Here is a 21,651-nt window from a genome sequence, read left to right on the forward strand (position 1 = left end):
CCCGCTGTGTCCCCTGCTTGGTGGCTATGGGGGGGATGGGGTTCAGCCCCTGCGTCTTGGGGAGCAGGGGGAGAGCGGAGGGGCTGGTGCTGCCCTGCAGGAGGATGGGGAGGTGCCCGCGGGGACCTCGTGGCTCCCTTTGCTCCATCCTCAGCGGCAGGCAGGGCCCGTGGGTACCCCTCGGTGCTCCCTGCCAGGGGCACCGTGTGGCCCAGTCTGCTGGGGGAAACTGAGGCAGGGAGCGACGTGCCGGGCTGAGTGCAGGATCTGCCGGGCTGCGCCTGACCTCCGAGGGCTGATTCATCTCAAGGGCCGGTTCAAATCCCTGCAGAGCCGCCGTGTCCCGGTCCCCCTGCCTCGCGGGGGTTGCTGAGCTGATCCGTGCCTCAGTTTCCCCCGTGCTGTGACACCAGCGGCACCCCCGCTGCCGGGGGCGGCAGGCGCAGAGGGGCTGCAGGGCTGGGCCGGCTCACAGACCTCTCCCCCAGGGCACGTCAGGGCGCGGGCTGGGGGGAAGAGCCCCCAGTTTGTCCGGAGGGACCTGGCAGCTCCTGGAAAGGCAGGTGCCGTCTGCCATGAGCAGGAAGGGCTCCCTGGGGATCCTGCCCCACGGCAGCTCCGGCAGAGCCGGCTGGGCTGTTTTGGCTGGGCCCACAGCACCAGGTCGGAAATGCAAACAGGAACGGGGAGGTGTTGGGTGAGAAAATGTCAACAGTGCTGGGCCTGGTGGTTGGCTCGCAGCCTCCCCAGCCTGTTTGCCTTCCTGTGGGCCGCTGTGAGGCGGGCTCGAGCACCGGCCCCACGGCGGCAGGGGCTTTTTGCAGCATGTCCCTTCCATGTCGCTCTCCTGGCACTGACCACTTGCTCGCACAGCAGCTGCCAGCGCCCGCAGCCAGGGCTGGGCTGCCTCCCTGAGGGCACAGGGTGAGCAAAGAGGGGTGGCGGGAGAGGAAGGGGGACCGTGGCCATGCAGAGCCCCACATGTCCTGCCAAGGGGACCAAGGAGGAGGAGGCCGAAGGGAGATGGGAGGGAGGAGGAGATGGTTTTGGGACAGGCCGGTAGGGCTCTATGTGCTGTGGGGCACCCTTGCTCTGGTGCGAGGAGGGGACACCCCGCAGCCCCCTTCCCCCAGCTGGGCCATTCCCGTCGTTTGCACTGTGCTGTTCTGCGGAGAGCCGGGACACCCAGTAAATCTCTGCAGCTCCACGCTGCCCCCGCTGCATCCCCCATCCACCCCCGCAGCGATGCCGGGGGCCCAGTGCGCCCCAGAGCCCGCTATGGGGCACAGACACCCCGCAGCACCTACTGTGGGGCCAGGCCACCCGCTGTCAGTGGGTGCTGAGCAGAAGGGCCCCCCAGCCCTGCCGGCTGCCCCCCCTGGCACGGGGGCCGTCATGGGGCGCAGACCCTGCAGCGCCCCGCGGCCGGCCTGGGGCCTCTCGCGTGGGGGGTGCTGCACCGGGACGCGGCGGCAGGAATATTTGGGACCGGGGGAATGGGGGCCCCGCTCGCCAGCGCCCCTTGGCCTGGTGCCGCCACCCGGGCCCGGCTCCCGGTTGCCTTTAAGGGCGTTTTGGGGGAGGCGAGGGGAGCGGAGCGGGGCTGGGCGTGCGCGCGTCGGGCTTGGAGCGCGCGGCGCGGCTGCGAGAGAGGCGAGAGGAGAAGAAAGGGAGCGAAGGAGCGAGGGGAGGGAGGGCGGCGGTGGAAAAAGCCACCCGGGACCCCCCTCCTCCCCGCACCCCCCTCGCCGCACGGCCCCCAGGCTCCCCAGCGCCGGACCCCGGGCGGCCCTGGGGGTGCCGCGGGGCGAGGGGGGCCGGCGGGAGCCCCTCGGCCGCCGGGGTCCCGCGCGCGGGGAGCGAAGCCCTTGGGCTCTCCCCCTCCTTCCCTGCCCTGCCTCCTCCCTCCCTCCTTCCTTCCTTCCTTCTCGAGGCTGGTCCCGGGCAGGGAGGGGGCGGCCGCCCGCAGTCCGCCTTGACGCCTGCCCGCCCGGGCCACGCTGGGCTCCCGCCGGCCCCCCGGCCCCCGCCGGCGCCCCCCGCCGCCCCCGCGCGCCCCCCGGCCCAGCGAGGCCGCGGCGCCGGCCCTCGCGGATGTAGGCAGGAGAGACCCCGGATGGATTTCGGGAGCGTCATGAACCAGGTACCGCTGGGCTGAGGGGTGCAGGGGTCCCCCGGGGGGGCACACACATGCGGTGTGGGGCGGCATCTCCTGGGGTGGTGGGGTGCCGGGGGTGACACCAGGGCGTTGGGGCTGGAGACTGTCGCTGGGACCCCCGCCGTCCCCCGGAGCAGGGGCTCCCCGTTGTGGGTGCCGCAGGGGGTGCATGGAGGGGCAACGCGCACTTCGCGGGGGCAGGTTTTGGGGTGGGAGCCAGGCCTGCGTTCCTGCAAACCGCAGGGGGGCCGTGCCCCCCATGTCCTCTTCTGCACCCCGTTTGCGAGGCGGCCTGTGGGGTGTCCCCGTGGGGACACCAACACGTGTCCGGGTCTGCGCCACTCTGCAGCGTGGGAAAACCTGTCCCAGGGGAGGCCAGGCTGTGTGGGGAAGGGGACCCCTGCAGCCCCCCTGCAGCCGTGTCCCTGCAGACGGGAGCCAGCACGGGCCGTGTCCGGACATCTGTGCGTCCCGGAGAGCCCCGCCGGCCGGGGGCTGCGGCAGCCCGAGGGTTAACCCCGCGCCACCCCGCTCTGCGGGAAAGTCAATGGTTAAACCCGGTTAATGAGTTGTGAGGAGCCCGCGGCCGGAGCCAGCTCCTCAAATCTCGGCCGGGGCCAGCCCGGGTGCCCGGGCGCAGAGCGGGGCAGCGAGAGCCGCCGGCCGGGGCCGAGGGGGTTAAACTCGCCAGGGCAGGTCCCTGCGCAGATGTTTTTAGGCTGTGCTCCTAGGAGAGGAAACGGCCGAGCAAGGCATCGCCGTTTTGTTTTTAAGGGGAAAACAACAAAAAGAAAACTGCTGCGCTCGCGGTGCGCTGCTACTGCGCTGGCCCGGGTGGCTGGGCACTGCTGGCCAGCGGGTCAGGGACGTCCCCTGCGCCGTGTGCCCCTGTGGCTGTGGGGCTGCTGTGGGGCAGCGGGGGTGGGCGGGCAGGGCCGGGGGTTTTGGTGCTCCTGGGGTACCCGCGGTGGGTCTGGGTAGCATCTGGCTTGGGGGCTGCGGCACGCCAGGTTTTGGGGTGCTGGGGGTCACCCCATGCCCCTGCAGCGGGTGGATTTTGGGGGTTTCGGCATCCTAGAGCTGCTCCCCAGCTGTGCTGTGCGCCCTGTGCTGGGGGGTCCCTGTGCCCCAGCGCTGCCCCAGGCCCGCCAGGCCCGGGCACAGGCGGTGCCCACTCTGCCCCCACGCTTAGCCCTGCTGCGCGCAGGTGGCCTGATGCCCCCTGCCTGGTGCCAGCCTGTGCGGAGCGCGGAGCGCCCAGCCCGGTGAGCTGCCCTGGTGCTCGTGGATGGGTCCTGAGTGGACAGACCCCATCAGGGCTTAGGAGCGCAGCCGTCAGCGCTAACGAAGCCTCCCCGTTAGCAGCCTTGGCCGGCCGGGCCGCCTGTGCTGCAGGCAGGGCAGGGCTGCGGGTGACGCTTTGCAGGGCCCTGGCCGCCCGCCCGCCCGCGGGCTCCTCTGCGCAGAGCCCCTCTGTGCCGCCGGCTCCGGGGCCCGCGCCGCGTTCGGGGTCTGTTCGCGGCGCTTGCCTGGACAGGGGGCTGCTGAAGCAAGGCTGAGCCCTGAAATCTGCCCCATGCCGCCCTGCTGCCTGCTTGAGCGGTGCCCCAGCCTTGTGCACCCCATCCCCATCCTGTGGCACCCAGGGCCGAGTCCCCTGGGGTCCCCAAACCTCCTGCTCCCGCAGAAGCCCTGGGATGGCTCCGTTCCTCCAGGCCACGTCCCCAGCAGCCGGCTGGGCCCCCTCGTCCTCCCGGGGCAGGCGCAGCTGGGTGTGAGTCGCCGGCTCTGGAGCAGCTGCTCCTCGGCGGGTTTCACACGGCAGCTCCGGCTGCAGATAACGCGCCGTTCCCAGCGCTCCGGGCTTGCAGGCCTGGCTGCGGCACCGGGGCACCTTCCTGGCTCCCTGAGGCCGGTCATGGCCCCACGGCGGGTCCTGGGGCTATGGGGCAGCTGGGAGCCTGCAGAGGGGCTGGGTCCCCACCAGCATCGCGGTGTGCAGGGACACCATGGGCAGGGGTGCCATGGGGCAGGGGCACCGCAGGGCAGGGGCTGCGCAGCCTGGGGGCAGCGCCCATCCTGCCCCCTGGCACCTGGGCACTGGCCAGCCCCACATGGGAATCCCCGCTGTGTCCAGTCCCTTTCTGAGGATCCATGTGCTGGCCATTCGCATGCTGGAATCCACACATTGACCAATCCCGTGCCAGAATCCAGGCATGGGCCAATCCCCTCGGAATCCATGCCCTGATGAATCCGGTGCCAGAATCCAGGCATGGGCCGATGCTGATGCAGCCCCCGATCCCGGGGCGGAGGGGCTGGGGCTGCCCTGGGGTAGCGCAGGGGGCAGCGCGGCCGGGCCGGCTCCCGTGGGATGGAGGGATGGAGGGAGGCAAGGTCAGAGGGATGGATGGATGGATGGATGGAGGGAGGGCGAGAGGGATGGAGGGCTGGTGGCGTGTGCCGGGGCCGGCAGCCTCCGCGGGCTGTGGGGCCGGGCTGGGGCCGGAGCCAGGCGCGCGCTGGCCTCCGGGCCGGACCGGTGCTGGGAACGTTGCCTTTTTAGGTGCTGGAGCGCGGCGCGTCCCTGCCCCGTGCCGACCCTGCCAGCGCGCCGGGGAGGCCGCCGGCGGGAGCGGGAGGCCGCCCTGCCCTGAGCCCCGTGTCCAGGCACGTGGAGGCGCCTTTGCCCCGTGACCACTCTCCCCAAAACCCCCTTCCCCCCAAAATACACCCTGGGGCAGAGGTGATGCTGGTTTCTCCCTCTTCCCCCAGTGCAGCCACTGCAGCCGATGGGGCGATTGCTCAAACCCATTTGGAGCCAGGAGCTGCCCTTATTTGGGTTGAAACCGGGGCTATTTTGGTGCCACTGGTTCCATCAAAACCAGTCGGAGCCGGAGGCCCTGCAGCTCCCCTGTGTGTCGCCTTCCTGCTTCAGGCCCTCCTGGCTGCGACGGCTCCTGTCCAGCAGTCCCGCATCCCGTCCGGTCCGACCCATCCCGCATCCCTGTCTGGGGAAGGGGACCCCGCGTGGGCCGCCCGCCGGCTGCTGGGTGCCGCGGGGCAGCCCGGGGCACGGAGCGCCCTCCCTGGCCGTATCTCCCGTCCCATCTGCAGGGCCGAGCGCGCCGGGTGCCTTCCCTCGGCCACGCGGCGCTGGTTTGACCTGCTGCCGCGTTCCTGGCGGGGAAGGGCCCCGAGCAGGGCGCCCGAGGTGTTTCGGGAGGGGGGCAGAGCCCAGGGGACAGCAGGCCGTCCTGGCTGGGCTCCGCGCCGTGGGGCAGGGGCTCCGTGGGGTGCCGGGACCCCGGCTTGTGCCCGCAGCTATTTCACAAGGCAAAGGAGGCTTCTGGGCGCTGCAGGCGGCTGCCAACCTGCGTGCAGCTGCACAGTGTCATCCGCCCCGAACTATCCAAGTGCCCAGGAATGGGACTGGGGAGACGCCAGGGAGTTTGTGAGCAGAGGCACCGGGCAGTGAAGGAGCTCTGAGCCACGGGCTGCTGCGGAGGAGGCAGATCCTGCCCGGCCCCGGGTCCGCGTCGAGGGCTGCTTTAGGAAGGAGGGGGGCCGCATGCCGGGGCGCGAGGCACGGGACACGTCCCGCCGTGAGCTTAACCAGGCGCCCGTGCGTCAGCGCTGAGCAGAGGCAGGGCTGCTGCGGACGCTGTCCAGGACACGGCGGCCGCTCCGCAGCGCCTTGCTCTGCCCTTGGCCTGCAGTGCTGTGAACGGCCCCCTTGCCTGGGGCTTCCCAGCGAGAAGCCCCCGCCGGGGTGTCTCCCGGGGGGATGGCGCCGGGGCCGTGGTGTGTGCGGACGCTGGGAGCAGCGGGACGGGAAGGGGAGCGCGAGCCTGGGAGCCGCGAGACCTCTGTGCTCCAGCCCCTGAGTCAGCCGCTGAGCAACACGGGCTGCGCCGCCTCCTTGCCGGGGGCTCCCCCCGCCCGGCCCTATCCCCGGGGACCCGTTGTGTGACGAGGACCGAGGGGCTCCGTGCGCCGCACAGTGGGGCCCCGCTGCGATCGTGCCGGGGGGAGCCGCGCGCGGGGCCGGGCGGCGCGCCGGGAAACATGCTGTCCTCCCGTGAGGGACTTCTTGCATAAACAGGAGATTTATGTGCGAGGAACGTGCGGCTCGAAGGCCGGGCCCGGGAGCGGGGAGGCAGCAGGCAGCGCGCTGGGTGGCAGCGGGGCCGACGCCGGCGCAGAGAGCGGGGTCGGTGGCCAGAGAAGCTGTCGCTGGGGTCGGCCTGGGAGCTGCCAGCTGCTGGACACGCTGCTGCGGCCTCTCCCCGAGCTGCCCAGACTCATCTTCAGGGCTGGGGAGCTCCTGGGGCCCCAGCAGCAGTGTGGGGCCAGGAGGGCTCGGCCTGCTGGGCAAGGCTGGTCTGCCAGCTGCTGGAAGGGGGACAACCTTTCCCAATTCCCCAGCGTGGCGGCCCCAGCCCTGCTCTCCCAAAGCGTCTGCTGCCCCTGGCTCCTCCATGCTATGGTGCGAGGGGCTTTGGTGCAGCTCAGCTGCAGCAGTGGGGCCTGAGAGAAGAGCTCTGGGAGCCCCCAGGAGCCAGCCATGGCCGCTGGTTGTCTTTGGGATCCCCCCTTGCCTGGGGTGGGATCTCACAGCGAGCAGAAAGCAGTGGGGCAGCCTGGGGAGGCGGCGCATGGCCCAGCTGGAACGTGGGGTGAAGCTCTGGTGGCCTTCCTGAGGGAAGGCGTCCCCCGTGGGGTGGCATGGGGCTGTGGAAGGGGGTCTTGGGGCTGTGGTGACGTGGGGCGGGCTCAGGGCGGCCGCGCTGGCGTCTCAGCACGCAGCCTGTGTCGGTGCCCCCCCAGCATCGTCCTGCTGGGCACTGAATGTACCGCTGAGTCACCATCCTCTTTGGCAACTGAATTTTCCGCTCTTCAGCACGGTTTCGTCAGGGTCCTGCTTCTTGTCCCTGTCCCTCTCTACCCATTTCTGGGGGTCAGAAGTGCTGACGGTGTTTGGGTACCTTGCTCTGCTCTTTGGGGGCCCCTCCTGGGCTGAGAAGCCAGGGGGGCAGTGCCTGCGTCCATGAGGCCGGGAGTGGTTTCCAACCTTTCCGCCCCGCGTGCGGCCGGGGGGGTCCGTTTTGGCAGGCGCGTCGCGGCTCCGAGCGCTCTCGGCTCCCTGCGGCGTCCCCGTCCCTCGCTGTGGGCAGCGGGGACGCGCTGGCGCTCGGGATGGGACCGGCGCCTCTCACCACAGAGCCAAACGTCTGGGGCCGCTCGAGCGCCGCGCGGCGCTGGGAGCCGCTCGCTGCCTCCGCTGCCCCGGTCCCTCTCAGCGGCCACTTGCGTCCCTGGGGCAGCGCAGACACCCCCTCGGCCGGGCTCCCCCCTCCTCGTGTTTGTGGGATGCTGCCGTGGGTCGACAGCCGCCTCCAGGCCCTTCTCATGCCTCCCGTGGCAGCGCCAGGGCTCTGCTCCGGCCCTGGCCGTAGCTGGGATCTGCTTTTCGCGTGACTTGAGTGTGTCGGGATTCACGCGAGGGCTCGGCGGCCCGCGCCGCCCTCCTGGCGTTGCAAGGGTCAGCGCCGGCCCGGATACTGGACAGCTCAGGAATGTTTATCAGAGCTCCTGGGGAAGGGAAAAACAAAACCCGCCACCCAAAGGAAGGGATATGCGTCAGAGATGGGCCCGTGCAACCCACCGGCAGCTGGGCCGGCCGGGCCACGGGCCAGCGCTCACCTCGCCCTGGCCCCGGCCGGAGAAGCCGCTGTGCCGCGCGCGCCCGCTGCCCTGCGGATCCCGCCCGCTGCCCTATGGATCCCGCCCGCTGCCCTGTGGACACGGGCCCTTGTGCCGAGGTTGGTGTCCCAACCTGGGCCGGGCAGGTCCCACCTGTGGGCCATGGGGGGCAGCTTGGTGGAGAGGGGTCGCTCCAGATGACTCGCTGTGACATGGGGAGGCATCGGGGGGCTCGGCGGAGTCCTGACTTTGCAGTGACTGGCCAGGTGCTTGAGCTTGGCAGAGGGATGGATATGAAGTTGCCACAGGCATCGCGATAGCTGATAGCTGGGTCAGGAGGAGGGTGAGGAGGGAGAGCCCCTCAGCAAAGGGAAGGCTGCAGTGTGTGCCCAACCCTTTATAAGACATCAGAGAGTCCACAGAGGCCCACAGCGGCAGATACGGACTCATGTGGGAACTGGGATGCATGGGCTTTGCTGCTTGACTTTCACCTTGAAGGAAAATCCGTGTTTAAGGGCAGCGGCTGATGGGTTGTCCCATGCGAGCGATGGGGCCGAGGGGTGCAGAGCCCTGGCGGCGGGAGCAGCCGGGGACCCCCAGGAATCGGGGGGGTTCTGTTTCGCGGGCGCCCGGCAGAGGCGGAGCGGCGACGTGTGGGGCCGGCGGGCGCCGGGCCGTGGCCGGCGGGGGGCCGTGGCGGTGCCGCTGCGCCTCGTTCCGCACATTCCTGGGCAGGGCCGCCGGGCGGAGGGTCGCGGCGGTGGGAGCCGGCCGGCAGGAATGCAAACACCGGGAGCGGCGGGAGAAGAAAGGGCGCAGTGTGCGCCGCAGAGCCCGCCCGAGGGGCGCGCGGCCCTGCCGCTCGCCCAGCGCGGGGGCCGGCGGATGCAGGTGGGCCCGGGAGCCCCCCCAGCGGCCTCCCTTGCCAGGAGCCAACCCCCTGCTCCTGGCAGCGTCCTCCTCTGTTGGGACGGGGCCGGCTTGGGAGCTCGGCGGTGCCGGGGGTCTCGCCTGCCCAATGCATCCAGCTGGCCCCGCATCCCCTCGGTGCCCGGCGCTCTCCTCACCCCGGCAGAGACGGGGAGACGAGGAGCAGTGTTGTGAAACACCGTTTCTGGCCCAAAGCATTCCCCGCCGGCGAGTCAGGGCGACCCGGGGCAGGTGAGGGCTGCGCGGCCACGCTCGCGGCAGCCTGGCCACCCCCGGGGCTTTGGGGGTGTTTGAGGGGCCTCCGTCTCCTCCCCGTGGCAGCGATGGAGGAAGGGAGCAGAGCTGAGCTACCTGCAAGCAGGGGCCCTGCTGAGGCCTCGGTGCCCTTGTCACCCGTGCTGTGCCCAGCTTCCCCCGTAATCTGCACTGTTCTGGTGCAGGGGCAGGACCGTTGTGCTGGGTTTTGGCGTGCCCTTGGGTGCTGGGCCACCCTGGTGATCCGCAAGGCATGGCAAGGATTTGGGAGAGCTGGGGTCCCCCATGCCGAGAAAGGCTGAAGCTCAGCCCCGTGCTGTCCTCTCCTCTGGGCAGGAGGGATGCTCTTGCACACCTGGGTACAAGCCTGCTATGGGTGCACTGTGGGTCAGGGTCTTCCCTCGTCTCTGTGAACACTGCGGCTAATTTTTGCCAAGCTTGAGAGAGGGGAAAAAGCTTAAAAAAGTGTTAAGTTCTCCAAAGATTCCTAAAATTGCCTTTCTGAGAAGAGAGAGAGACACCCAGCCTGTGCTACTGTTTATCGTGGATTGGAGGAGAGGCATCTGGTGAGCACAGCACCATATTAGACATAAGAGAATCCACCAGGGTAGGAAGCGACAGCCATGGGAACTCAACCTTGTCCTTCTCCAGCTGCAGGAACCTACAAGGGTCCTGGTGCAGAAAGCAGGAGCCGGGTGCTGGTCCCATCTTCCCGCTGGACCTTTGTGTCCCAAGGGGGAGACTGAGCAGCTCCCCCTGTCACCGGTCCCTGGCACCAGGGCTCGGTGGCCCCCGGGGCTCAGGGAGCTTCTTTCATGGGCCCTTTTTTGAGCATCCTCACGGTGGAGGAGCTCCCCAGGCCCCGGGCCGCGGTGTGGGGCCCTGTCGGGGCCGCACGAGCTGCGTGCGGGGGCGCGCGGGGCTCTGCGCGGTCCTCGCCGGCCCCGGCCGAGGCTGCTCAACGCCGGAGAACATTCCAGGGAGGCTGGCGCGGGGCCAGCGCCGCGGGGCAGGGAAAGGGGCCTTTTATGGAAGCGTTTCTGCATTAGAATAAAATCATAATAATAATGCGCAAGGGAAGGGAGCGGGAGGAGGAGGAACAACCCCTGAACAAAACACGGAGGCGGGATTGGTACAGCCGGGAGGCCCGGGAGAGAACAGGCTTTGGGCACCGCAGTGCCCAGACTGGGATGGGTTGGGACTGGGGTGCTTGGAGAGGGATGGGATAGGGTGAAACGTGCTTGTCCCCTGGCAGGGGAGGCAGCGTGGGGTGCAGAGGTGGGGAATCAGCCCGTGAGCAGCGCCGGGCCGTGAGCGCGCTGGCTTGGTGCAGCAGGGCTGGGACAGGCAGGGGATGCCTGGCTGGGGTTTGCTGCCCATGGGGTCGCACAGAGGAGCTCGGAGGGGACGAGCGGTGCTCGGTCACAGCCTTGGGTTGCCCCCAGCTTCTCAGGGCCTCTGAGGGCTGTGAGGCTGTAGCAGCTATTCCTGGTGCCTCCCGCAAAAAAGAGCACTGCCTCTCTCACCGTGGCGTGCTGCTGGTTCCCAGTGGACTGGGGTGCACGCAAAACCCAAGGTTAATTGTCAGTAATTGCTCCTGGTAATTAAGGTAACAATAGCCGAGTTGTTCAGCTGGCGTCTGCAGAGGAGCTCACGAGGCCGGGCAGGGTTTTGTTCCAGGAGCTTGGGTTTGTTGCTGGCATCAGGCCGCCCCGCCGTGCCCTGGCATGGGGCTGCCCCCGCCTGCTCGCCCCGGCGTTGGCCGCTGCCGGAGAGCGCAGGGCGGCCCCGCGCCGGCTCCCGTCGCGCAGGGGCCCGTCCGCCTCCCCGGGAAGCAGGCCCAGCGGGGCACGAGTTGCCCGCTGCTGTCCCTTCCTCCTGCTGCCCATGCCTTGTGTGGGCGATGCAGCAGCCAGGCCCCTTCCCGTGCTCTGTGCTTAGTGTCGAGGCCACAGGGACTAATCTTCGCCCTTTTTCTGCTTTCTTGCAGGCCCCGACCCCGTGCTCCCCGCCGGTCAGCTATGAGCTGGTGAGTGACACCGCTGGCCCCGCGTGCGCAGCCTCCGGGGCCAGACTGGCTCTGCACTGCCCTGGGAGTCTGGGTGTCCCCTCCAAGAGCAGCCCTGGGCTCCTGTTGGGGGCTTAACGTCATAGCCAGATTTCGGGACTGTGCTCCTGTGCTTGTGCAGCGTGAGCAGATCAGCGCAGCTGTCCCAGGCTCCTGGAGCGGGGACTTCCTGGGAGAAGAGACTTTGTGGTTCCTTTGTGCAGGTCAGGGCCCTGTTCAGCCCTGGTGTCCCCTGCAGCTGAGGGAGCTGATGTCCCCCCTCCCTGAGCTGGAGCCGGGACAGTTTCTTGCATGCCCGGAGATGGCTCTAGCAGATGTGCCTTTGGCTCTGGGCGCGCGAGGCTGCACGTTAGCATCCCTTATTATTGTGGCCCCCTTGTTTTGTCCCTCCTGGGAATCTTTAATGAGTGGCCGGAAACGCACAGGGCTGGACGGAGCCTCTGGGGTAACACGCGGCCCTTCCCAGCCCATCCTCTCCAGAAGGAGGCAATGGGGAAAACAGCCAGGCAGCCCTGGGGCAGGGGGGCCGTGGGGCTGGGGCGCTGGCCGTGCTTCCCTGCCCGGGGCTGGGCTCTCCCCGCGCTGCTGTGGGGCGCAGAGGGGCCGGCAGGGCAGCGGGATGGCCCTGGGACGCGGGCGCCGCTGCTCTTTCTTGCCCCAAGCGTGTGCCAAGGCCTCCGTGTGCTGGGGCAGGCGCCGGGGAGCGGAGCCTGCGACGGGATGTCGGCTCCTGGCTTGGCTGCCAGCAGCCTGGCAGCAACTGTGCCCCATGCAGGACCAGGGCGCCCGAGAGCAAGGCAGGGTTCCCCCCTAAGTGGAGTGGGTTAGCGAGAGGGCCTGGCCCCAGCTGGGCTTTTTTTTTTGCCCTTGAGAACTTTAGGTGCAGCCAGGACACTCGTGCAGGGTGCGCGTGGAGGCTCCGTGCGCCCCGTGCGAGCTCAGGAGGGCAGCGAGCACGGGGCGGCGCGGGAGCGCGCTGCCTGCCGCCGCGGCCGTTATCTGCCCGCGTTTAATCTCCGCGCGCACCCCGTCCCGTGCCCGTGCCCGCCAGCCTGCCCGCCCGCCCCGCGGCGCTTATCGCCAGCAAAAACGTGTTGGCTTCGAGCAGGGACCGTTACTGCGGCTGCGGGAGGAAATTGACAGGGGTTTGCCCCATCCCGCCGGCTGGAAATGGCAGCCCCTGCCCCGCTCGCCTGGCTCCGGGGATGGGAACAGGAGGGCACAGCCTGGTCCCTGGGACCCCTGCATCCCCCTGGTCCCTGGACTGGAACCCCCAGATCCCGCAGTTGTGCCACCCTCCAAGCCTTCCCAGCCATGGGGCATCTCCTGCTCCCTAAATTTGAGGACTGGGAGGTTTATTCCTATCCCTCACACCTTTTCAGTGCTGTCCGTCTCCACAGGAGACATTTCACGGCATTTGCCCCTTTTTCCAGCATCTCAGACCCTCTCTCTCCTCTCGCGGTGCCTGTCCGTGGCCGCGGGGTCGAGGTGAGAAGCCCTGGGGACGTTTGCAAGCCCTGGGGGAGCTGGGTTTATCTGCAGGAGCTGTGTCTGGCAGCGGCCCCACTGGGTGTGGGGCTGCGCGGGACACGCTCGGTTGTTTACCAGGACGCTCCGTGTCCTGCAGCACCCAGCGCCCAGTGTGGGGCATGGCCGGGGTGCTCCCCTTGGTGCAAATCACCACAGCGCACTGGGCCCTGCTGCGTGGAGAAGGGACACGGGATGCCTCAAACATGGAGGACTAGAGGCCCCCCGCTGCCTTTTGGGGTCTGCTGGGGTCGGAGGGGACATGACCGTGAATCTGCCAGCGGAGGATCCAGAGGGGTCCTGGGAGCGCTGGGTGCCCACAGTGCGGTGGGTGCAGGAGGAGCTGAGCGCTCTCCATCCGCCCTCGTGCTCGGCTGTAGGGCCACATGGCAATGCCTTTGGTACCCGAGTGGGGCTCCAAGTTGCCCTGCTCCAGGCTTGGGTTTCGAGGGATTCCCGACCTTTAGGAAGAATGGACACATCCTTCCCATGGGGACCTGGGCAGGGAAGGAAGTGGGACCATGGAGCATTTCCTAGGAAGGGCCAGAAATAGCCAGGGGGAACTTTTGAACCCAGCCTTTGCCGTTTGTGTGTGTGTCTCTCAATCTCTCTCTCTCTCTCCCTTTTTCTCTCTCCTTTTTCTTGCCTTCTCTTTCCTCTTGCCTGTCTGCCCACAGTCTTCCCAGGGGGAGAGCATCCCGAAGCAGGTAGACACCCTGGTAAGTGTTTGCTCCCAGGCCTTTGCCAGGAAGGCTGGTCTCGACCTCGAGATGTTACTGGGAGTGATTTGTGCCCATTTCGTTGCCACAAGTCCCCGAGGGACACCTGCAGCCTAAATCCCTCAGTCTGCCTCTTTTGAGACCTGTGTGGTCCCCCAACTGTAGCAAGACCCTCCAGGCCCCCAGCAAACATCCCTGGCTGAGATGAGGGCTGAATTGAAGGCTGAGGGAGTTGCCCAGGGTCGCTGGAAGAGGCAGCATCGGAGCTGAACAGGGACCTGGAGGAGGCTGGGGCTTTTGCTGCAAAGCCGGCTTTCCTGTCCAAGAGCTGGGGAGATGTTATTTAATCCCAGGACATGAAGTTGCTAAGACAGTGTAGACAAACGCCCTGCCAAAGTCAACGCAGACGGCTTCCCCCTGCCCCGCCGCCGGCTCACCGTGCTTCCCTGCACACCGGAGCCGGGGCCGGAGGGATGGAGCACGTCCCCAGCCAGGGTGGAGGGACAGTGGCTCCTGTGAGGAAGTGGAGCTGAGGGTCTTTCTTGCCTAGGGACCAGCATTGCTTCATCTCTTTGGCAGTCCAGGTGTGTTTCTGGCCATCTCCAAGGTGGATGAAGAGCACCAAGAGCTTGAAAATGCAGTGGGGTGTCAGGGACCCCCTTGGCTGCCTTTGCTCTCTTTTGGGGGCATCTCTGATATTTCTCCATCCTGTGTCGTGATTCAGATTGCCCTGTCTGGAGCCAGAAGGGATCTGTGTTGTTCAGACAGTGCCTAGAGTGTGGGGACATGCCGAGTTGGCCTGGGGTGGGACATCAAAGGCTGATAGCCCTGGGTGGACCCTTCCCCCCAGATCAGTGACACCGGTCCAAACTGAGGCTGGGACCAGCCTGACCCAGCCTGCCCTGTGCCAGACCAGATATACAGCTTTGAGTGGGACCTCTAGGGTGTCTTCTCCAGAGGGGACCCTTGCAGCATCTCGGAGCCCGGCGGCGGGCAGCAGTGTTTAACAACACGAGTGCTTGTTGCTATCAGCTGATCGCTGCCGGGCGCTTCCTCGTGCCGCTGGCTGCGGTTAGCGCGGGGAGGGAGCGGGCGCCCGCGCGCCCGCACGGCCGAGCCCCAGGGCTGGTGCCGGGGTGGGAGCCGGGCGCTCGGAGGGGTCCGGCCGCGTTCGGGAGCAGAGCCACCATGCCCTGGAAGTGGATTAGCAGGGGCCTCGCCATGGCCAAGGTAGGGCGAGCGCGGGCAGGCGCGTCCCGCGGGCGCGCGGGGTCGGCTCGCGCTGCGGAGCGGGGCTCTCGCGTCCCGGCCCGGCTTGCGCTCCCGTGCCTGCTTCCCGCTGGGAGAGGGCAGTGCTGCCAACTCCCCTCGTCATCTCTGCCCTGCGAGGGGGCCGCTGTGGGGTAAAGGGGGCTTGCGGGGCTCCACTGGCTGCTTGGAGACGTGTTGGTGACCCTGCATGTGCCCACTGCAAGGGCTTAGGCAGAGCACAGCCAGGCAGGGAGCCTCTCCTGGGCACCCCAAACCCGTGTTTGGGTTCACGGTTGCTCTGTTGTATCCCCCACTCTGCCTGTGGCAGTGTTGCCCTCCCTTTTTGCTCTTTTTTAACTCATTTTTGCCTCACAGCTGTCTGAGAGACCTCTGGGCTGAGTGGGGGATTGGGGGCACTGCAGAGAAGGGGGAACGTTGCTGGCATCAGACCCCCCAGCCCTTGCCCGTGGCCGCAGTCTCCTGGCACGGCTCTCACTTGGGCAGGGAGGTGGTTGGCCTGGAAGGATCCCGACCGGATCGGCTCCCCCAGCGCTGCCGAGCTCCACTGCTTCATGGCTCTGCTCCGCTGGGCAGCCTGACCTTGAGAGGGGAACGCGGGGCGGGTGGAAAGCGGGAGCCACTGCGGCAGGGGACACTGGCTGCGCACGGCACGGTCGAGCACGGAGCTGGGGACCATGACGGGTGAGAGATGGTGGGGGAAGGATGTTGTGGAAATCTGTCCCACCTTGTCCTCCGTGTGCTGGGTGTGAGACTCACTGCGGCAGCAGCAAGTCCTGCAACTCCAGGGCTGCTCCACGGGTGGAAAAGGTGCCCGTGGGAGCTGGCTGGGAAGCACGTACCTGATTTAACCGGGATTGGATCCTTCTGAGGGATTGGGGTGTGCTGCTCGTGCAAGATGAGCCTTTAAAATACTCCTGCTTGTTAGCTGGAGATACTAAAACTAATGAGGTGTGAGTATGTTTTCTCTTAGTGGTTTTTTTTGGAAACTCGGCTTTGTTTTTCGGCTGAGGTCACAAAGTCACCGAACAAACCGGCTGCAGATGAAATTCTTGAGGCCGGGGAACATGCATAAATAGAAGTTTCCTGCTCTGAGAGCTCAAACATTTCCTCCCGGCGCTGGGCTCCGCGGAGCCCCGGCCAAAGCAAACCCTGGTGCCTCGCTGGCTCCTCGGCGCTGCTTGGGAGCGGGCGTTGCTTGCCAGGCCGTAACCTGCCCCTTCTGCCGGTGCCAGGCAGGTACAAAGCTGCTCTATCAGGCCAGGTGTGCACACACAACAGCTGGCTGAGACCAGAGGAATTCGAGACGTGCTTGAGACTGTCTCCCTGCGAGCCATGCCCTCCTCAAAGGCCCTCCGTGGCGGTGTTAGTGCTCAGCTGTGTCCCCTGGTTTTGGTCCCCGTAGTCCCCTGGCTGTAGGAGAAGGGCAGCATCACCAGGGTCTTCAGTGCCGCCAGGTTGCTCGGCAGGACCATGATGGGGGACAACAACGCTTTGGGGATGCTGTGGTGCGTAGCGCAGTGCGTGGAGAGGAGATGCTCCTGCAGCACCTGGCTCTACCAGGACTGTTGTGACGCTAGGTGCTGTCGTGACATCTGGCATCTTGTGCCGTGTTTGCATGGCTGGCAGGGGCAGGGAAGGCAAGCAGAAAGGTTCCTTTCTGATGTGGTCCACGGTGCTGTGGAGACTCCTGGAGCGGTGGCATGTGGGTTTTGGGGACAAGGAGGGACAATGCAGCTGCTGACGGTGCTGCTGGCTGGGTCCTGTGGCAGTGACTCGTTTTTCCTCTCTCATCCTCTAGGATGCCACCAAATCCCCCAGGAGTGGGCAGTCACGCCACAAAACGTCCAGGTAAACCTCAGCCTGCCCCTGTCCGGGACGGCAGCTCCATGTGGAGAGGCCTCTCCTGCTGTAGGGGTCGCGTGGGGACGGTGCACGGAGGGACAGTGTTCCTGCTATGGCTGGAGCTCATAGTAGAGGGGCTGCACACGGGGTGGCTTGTGTGACTCAGTTTCCCCCTCTGGTGACAAGCTCTGCCCTGCCTGGCCCCACCTGATACTTCCTTCCCCATATGGGCCAGGTTGGCTGCTAACACACTGTCCCCACCTCAGGGTCCCCAAAGCTGCACCTTGGCAGGGCTGTCTTGAGGCAGGGTCGTTCTCCAAGGCCAGGGAAACACCGTCTGCAGCCTGCCCTTGGATCAGGAAAGGCTGCGGGCAGCCGTGCCCTGCCGTGCGTGCCCACATGTCCCAGCCTGGGTCACCTAACCCGAAGTTGGGCAGGACTGGGATGGTCACCCATGTCCCCTTCTCCACGCTGCGCCCTGCTCATGGCCCCCTCTTGCTCAGGAGCATGAGCGTGACCGCGGCCATGGAGAGCAGCTGCGAGCTGGACCTGGTGTACATCACGGAGCGGATCATCGCCGTCTCCTACCCCAGCGCGGCCGAGGAGCACAGCTTCCGCAGCAACCTCCGCGAGGTGGCCCACATGCTGAGATCCAAGCACGGGGACAGCTACGTGGTGAGGGACACAGCCCGTGCTGGCAAGGCTGGGGACAGGGTGCTGGATCCTGTATCTTTACCTTCTGCTGGTCTCCAAGCCGGAGAGGAGGGGTCTTTGCACAGGGAATGCTTTTTTCTCCTTTGAAGTTTTCCAGTCTCTCTTGGACTGTGGGAATTTTGGGCTGCTGTTGTGCTCTGTGAGGCATTGCCCATGTTAACATGCCCCAGGAAGCTTCTCCTGGGAGTTTGGGGAGCCTTTGGGGTGGGGAAGGGGTGGAAGGGTGACAGTGGCCAGGGGAGAAAGGTGTCTCCTGACACTGGCTTTTCTCTTGCCCTCAGCTTTTCAATCTCTCCGAGAGCAGACATGACATCAACAAACTTCACCCCAAGGTGGGTTGCACTTGTGGTGAGCAGTGGGGCTGGGAGAGGGGGTGGAGAGCTCAGGAAGGGGTGGATAGAGCTGACTCTGGGCCATGCTCCCTCTTGCAAGCTGGTCAGGGAGGAAAATCCACTCTATTTATTTACTGCGCCTCACTGGTGTAGGGCCAAGGGGTTAGCAGCCTACTGGAAGCGTGGGACTTCCTGATGAGTTTGCCGGGTCTCAGCTCAATGCTAACTGGTGCAAACCTAGCTGCTGGAGCCCTCCTGGTGGCTTCCCCTTGATTTCCCCTAAAGCATCATTCCTGTCCAGGCAAATGTTGGGGAATTCTGGGCAGCCAAGCTGTGAGTGACCCAGGGGTCGGAGATCTGGGCCTTACCTTCCTCCCGCTCGTCTGGGGTCTGGGCAGTGGGATGCAGATTTTGTGGAGAGGCTTTGAGGGGCAGTTCAGGGTGATGTGGTGGCATTGCCCACCCTGGAAACATGCTCTGAGCTTTGCAAACCGGTTGGTTAGAGGGGCTCTGGCAGGGGCAGAACAAGGCATGGACATGACCCCCCAGCCCTGCTGCTCCCCGTTCTGCACAGGTGCTGGATTTCGGCTGGCCTGACCTGCACACCCCTGCGCTGGAGAAGATCTGCAGCATTTGCAAAGCCATGGACACGTGGCTCAACGCGACAGCTCACAACGTGGTGGTGCTGCACAACAAGGTGCGCTGGGCCCCGTCGCGTTCCAGGGGTGCAGGAGGATGGGGAGCCAAGGGTGCATGGGGCATTGGTGGGGGCGACAAAGCTGAGCAGCCACATGGGTCGGCAGGAGCAGGGAATCTGTTTAGTTTGGTGTATCTATGTAAGGGTTGGGGTGCACCTGTGGAAGGTATGCGGATATAGGGCTGTGTGTGGCATGATGTGCCTGTAGGGGTTGGGGTTGCATGTGGCTCAGTGTCTCCATGGGGTTGTTGGGTGCATGTTTGATGTGTATGAAATGGTTGGTCTGATGTATGCAGGGGGTCAGCGTGTGGGCGATGTTTGTGTGTAAGGGATGATGTGGGTGTAGGCAGAGGTTGGCGCGTGTGCGGTGTGTGCACGTAGGAGCTGCGGTGTGCGGTGGGTATGTGGAGGCTGGCGTGTGCCCGCGCGCAGGGCAGCCCTGCCTGGTGCTCACGTGCGTTACTGCCTCCCTGATGCCCCTTTGCTGTTTGCCCGCAGGGGAACCGTGGCCGGCTGGGGGTTGTCGTGGCTGCCTACATGCACTACAGCAACATCTCGGCCAGGTGAGAGGGACTCCAGGGCTGCCTCTTTCCCTGCTGCCCGCCACCCACCTCGCCCAGGCTCCTGCAGCCCCTGGTGCGGCCCAGGGTGGTGCTGAAGGCTTCCATCCCCTCATGTGCTCTTTCATTCCTGCAGTGCGGACCAGGCTCTGGACAGGTTTGCCATGAAGCGCTTCTACGAGGACAAGGTGGTGCCGGTGGGACAGCCCTCACAGAAGAGGTGGGTCGTGGTCTGCATCGCAGCCTCGTTTCTTCCCCCTTGGCCTCGGGGCTCTCTAGAGAGGTTGGGTGCAAGCTGATGGGGTTGCTCCAGTGTGGGTCCTGCCCTGACCTGCCTGTCCCTGCTCTAGGTACATCCATTACTTCAGTGGCCTCCTGTCCGGCACTATCAAGATGAACAACAAACCCCTCTTCCTCCACCACGTCATCATGCATGGCATCCCCAACTTCGAGTCGAAAGGCGGTAGGTGCCCCTGAGCCTTCCCTCTGCTCTGGTTCCCATGCCCTAAGCACTACCCCATGCTGGTGGACTGTTTGTTTGCTAAGAGGGTTGTTTGTTTTTGTAGGTTTTTTTTTCCTTTTTTTTTGGTGGGGAATTTGAATTCTTTCCTCCCTTTCCACCTCTGGGACTGATTATTCCTAGTAGCAGGGCATGAGTCTTTTCCCACAGAGATGCCTCCCTGTGCAGCACTGCTCCTGTGCTGAGGTTTGCAACGCAGCAGTCAGGGCTGCAGGGGGAGGAGGCATTTTGCTCTATCCTATCTCCACCACCTTTGGCACAGGTCCTGTTGGACCTGGCTGGGCTGCAGGGGGTCCTGGCTTCTCCCCGTGCAGCCCTGTCCGGCCGGGGCGCGTCCCTTTTGGCCCATCTCGGCTCCCCGAAGCCGTTCCAGATGTTGCCCGCGGCTGGCTCCCTCGCCGAGCTGCCTGGCCGAGGTGGGGAGCGGCTGTTTGCCTTGGCTCCCGCGCTGTTTGGATTGCTACCCCGTGACTAATCCCTGCCCTGGCCCCTCCGCCCTGCCGGCTAACGAGGCGCCTTCTCTCCCTTCATTGATGTCTTCCAGGTTGTCGGCCCTTCCTGAAAATCTACCAGGCCATGCAGCCCGTCTACACCTCGGGGATCTAGTAACTATCTTCTCTCTCTCCTCTCTGCATGGGGTCCTGGGCTTATTACGCAGCTCAGGGGGGCTTTTGTGAGGGGGCAGATGGAGATTCAGGTCCAAGTCCCTGGTGGTTCCCATTGTCCCATGCCCAGTCCGTTTGTTGTGCCAGGGCTGGTGGGAATTGAAATGGGGGATCCACCTCCCTTGGAAGCAATGCCTGGCCGTGCTGGGCTATCCCAGACTGCGCTGGGCGCTCGTGCTGGGAGGGCTGTAGTGACTCTGTGCATCAGCAGAGGGAGCCTGGAGCTGGTTGTCCCAGGCAGGGCGCAGGGGACGGGGGACACCTCTCCCTCCGATGGGGATGGAGGCGTTTCCTTTCTCTCTGGCCAAAGAGCTGCTCCTCCTGCCAGGAAAGCTTTGATCAAGACATAAAACCCCTTGTATCCCTGTCCCTCACAAGCACTCTCTCCCAAGATATGCTCTCCTCGTGCTGGTTCTTCCTCTCCTGGGTACCATCATGTACCTGATAGGACTAAAACCTGCCTGCCCCTGAGCCTGTATCCCCATTCTTGGAGTTACAGAGTAAATTGGGGAAAAAGGGTATTGAAGAGCATCTTCCCCAGAGCCCCTTTAAATTGTCTATTTTTTTTCCTTCTGAAAGGGACCTCCCTCCCCAGTTTAGCCTCCACACAATTTACCCTGACACCTTTCTCCAGTCCGAGCACCCTGGACTGGGTTTGCACCCCGCACTGGGGTCTCCAGGATTTTTAGTGCTGTCAAAGGCAAAGTAGGAGCTGGTGTCTCCAGACACAGTCCTTGTGCTATATCCCAGACTGAATCCCTCTGCTCCCCTGTCCAGCCTGTGTCTGTGCCCTCATCTTTGGGGTATTCCCATCTTAACCCCACTGAACTGGGAACTCCCTTTCCCGCCGGCTGGATGTCCCCGTTAGCCAAGATTTACTGCCATCCTGGCCTCGCCTTCCAGCTTTTAATAGACTGTTTATGGGACGCTGGTAATAAACTCCAGGTTTATCTTGCCTGTGAAATCCAACTCCCTTCTTCCCTCGCCCCCCACGCTTGTGCCCGATTGCCAGACGCTGACACCACAGCTCGCAGGCAGCTCCCTGGCGTGCTGGGGAAGGAGCACTTTCGGCAGGGAAACTGAGGCAGGGAAGAGAGGAGAGGCCTGAGGTCCCTAAGGCTTCTTCCTCGCTATCCTGCTTGAAACACAGGAGCAGGGTGGATGGTATGGTAACCTAGTCCTGTTGCTCAAAGCCTGATCTGACACAGGGTTTTGGCGCCCTTACCAAACTGGCTCTGTGCCTCAGTTTCTCTCTTCTGTCTGCCTCCCACCTGGGATGGAGGTGCTCTTGGGGCCGGGGATGGGACCCTCCTCTATCCTCAGAGAAGGCATTTCCATGCTTTCAGCCTCTCCTTAGGGCTTTTCCCAGCTAATTTTGGGTGGAGAGGGCTGGTGGAGGCAGTGACGGATGCTGCGGGGGGAGCTCTCGCAGCTGCTCCCTGCTGCCTGCTGCCAGGTTTCTGCATTGTGCCATATGTCCTCCTGCCATCCCTCTCCACAGCAATGTGCAAGGGGACAGCCAGACGGGCATCTGCATCACCATTGAGCCTGGCCTGCTCCTCAAGGGTGATATCTTGGTAAGGAGCCTTGTCCCCAGTCCAGCTTCCCATGCAGGGAGCCCTGGGCAGCTGGGAGACCAGGGGGCTTGGAGCATCCTGCCTCGGCTTGGGGGTCCTGGAGCTCCCCTCC

At 65.3% G+C, this 21,651-nt stretch overlaps 1 protein-coding gene across 1 annotated transcript in view; it reads left to right on the top strand.

The window, feature by feature from the left end:
• The first annotated feature begins 2,074 nt into the window (after positions 1-2,074).
• Positions 2,075-21,651, top strand: part of TNS1 (tensin 1) — a 54,927-nt gene continuing 35,350 nt past the window's right edge. Inside the window, exons 1-12 of the mRNA XM_088519569.1 lie at positions 2,075-2,143; positions 11,037-11,075; positions 13,319-13,360; positions 16,431-16,480; positions 16,978-17,149; positions 17,470-17,520; positions 18,095-18,217; positions 18,716-18,780; positions 18,914-18,997; positions 19,128-19,240; positions 19,842-19,902; positions 21,464-21,539. Of these exons, the coding sequence (XP_088375695.1) occupies positions 2,117-2,143; positions 11,037-11,075; positions 13,319-13,360; positions 16,431-16,480; positions 16,978-17,149; positions 17,470-17,520; positions 18,095-18,217; positions 18,716-18,780; positions 18,914-18,997; positions 19,128-19,240; positions 19,842-19,902; positions 21,464-21,539 (903 nt within the window). The 5' untranslated portion in view covers positions 2,075-2,116. The remainder of the gene's footprint in view (positions 2,144-11,036; positions 11,076-13,318; positions 13,361-16,430; positions 16,481-16,977; positions 17,150-17,469; positions 17,521-18,094; positions 18,218-18,715; positions 18,781-18,913; positions 18,998-19,127; positions 19,241-19,841; positions 19,903-21,463; positions 21,540-21,651) is intronic.

This window comes from Tinamus guttatus, unplaced genomic scaffold, assembly GCF_059628265.1.
Source record: "Tinamus guttatus ecotype Peru unplaced genomic scaffold, ASM5962826v1 Tinamus_guttatus_pri_ptg000060l, whole genome shotgun sequence".
NCBI classification, from domain to species: Eukaryota; Metazoa; Chordata; class Aves; order Tinamiformes; family Tinamidae; genus Tinamus; species Tinamus guttatus.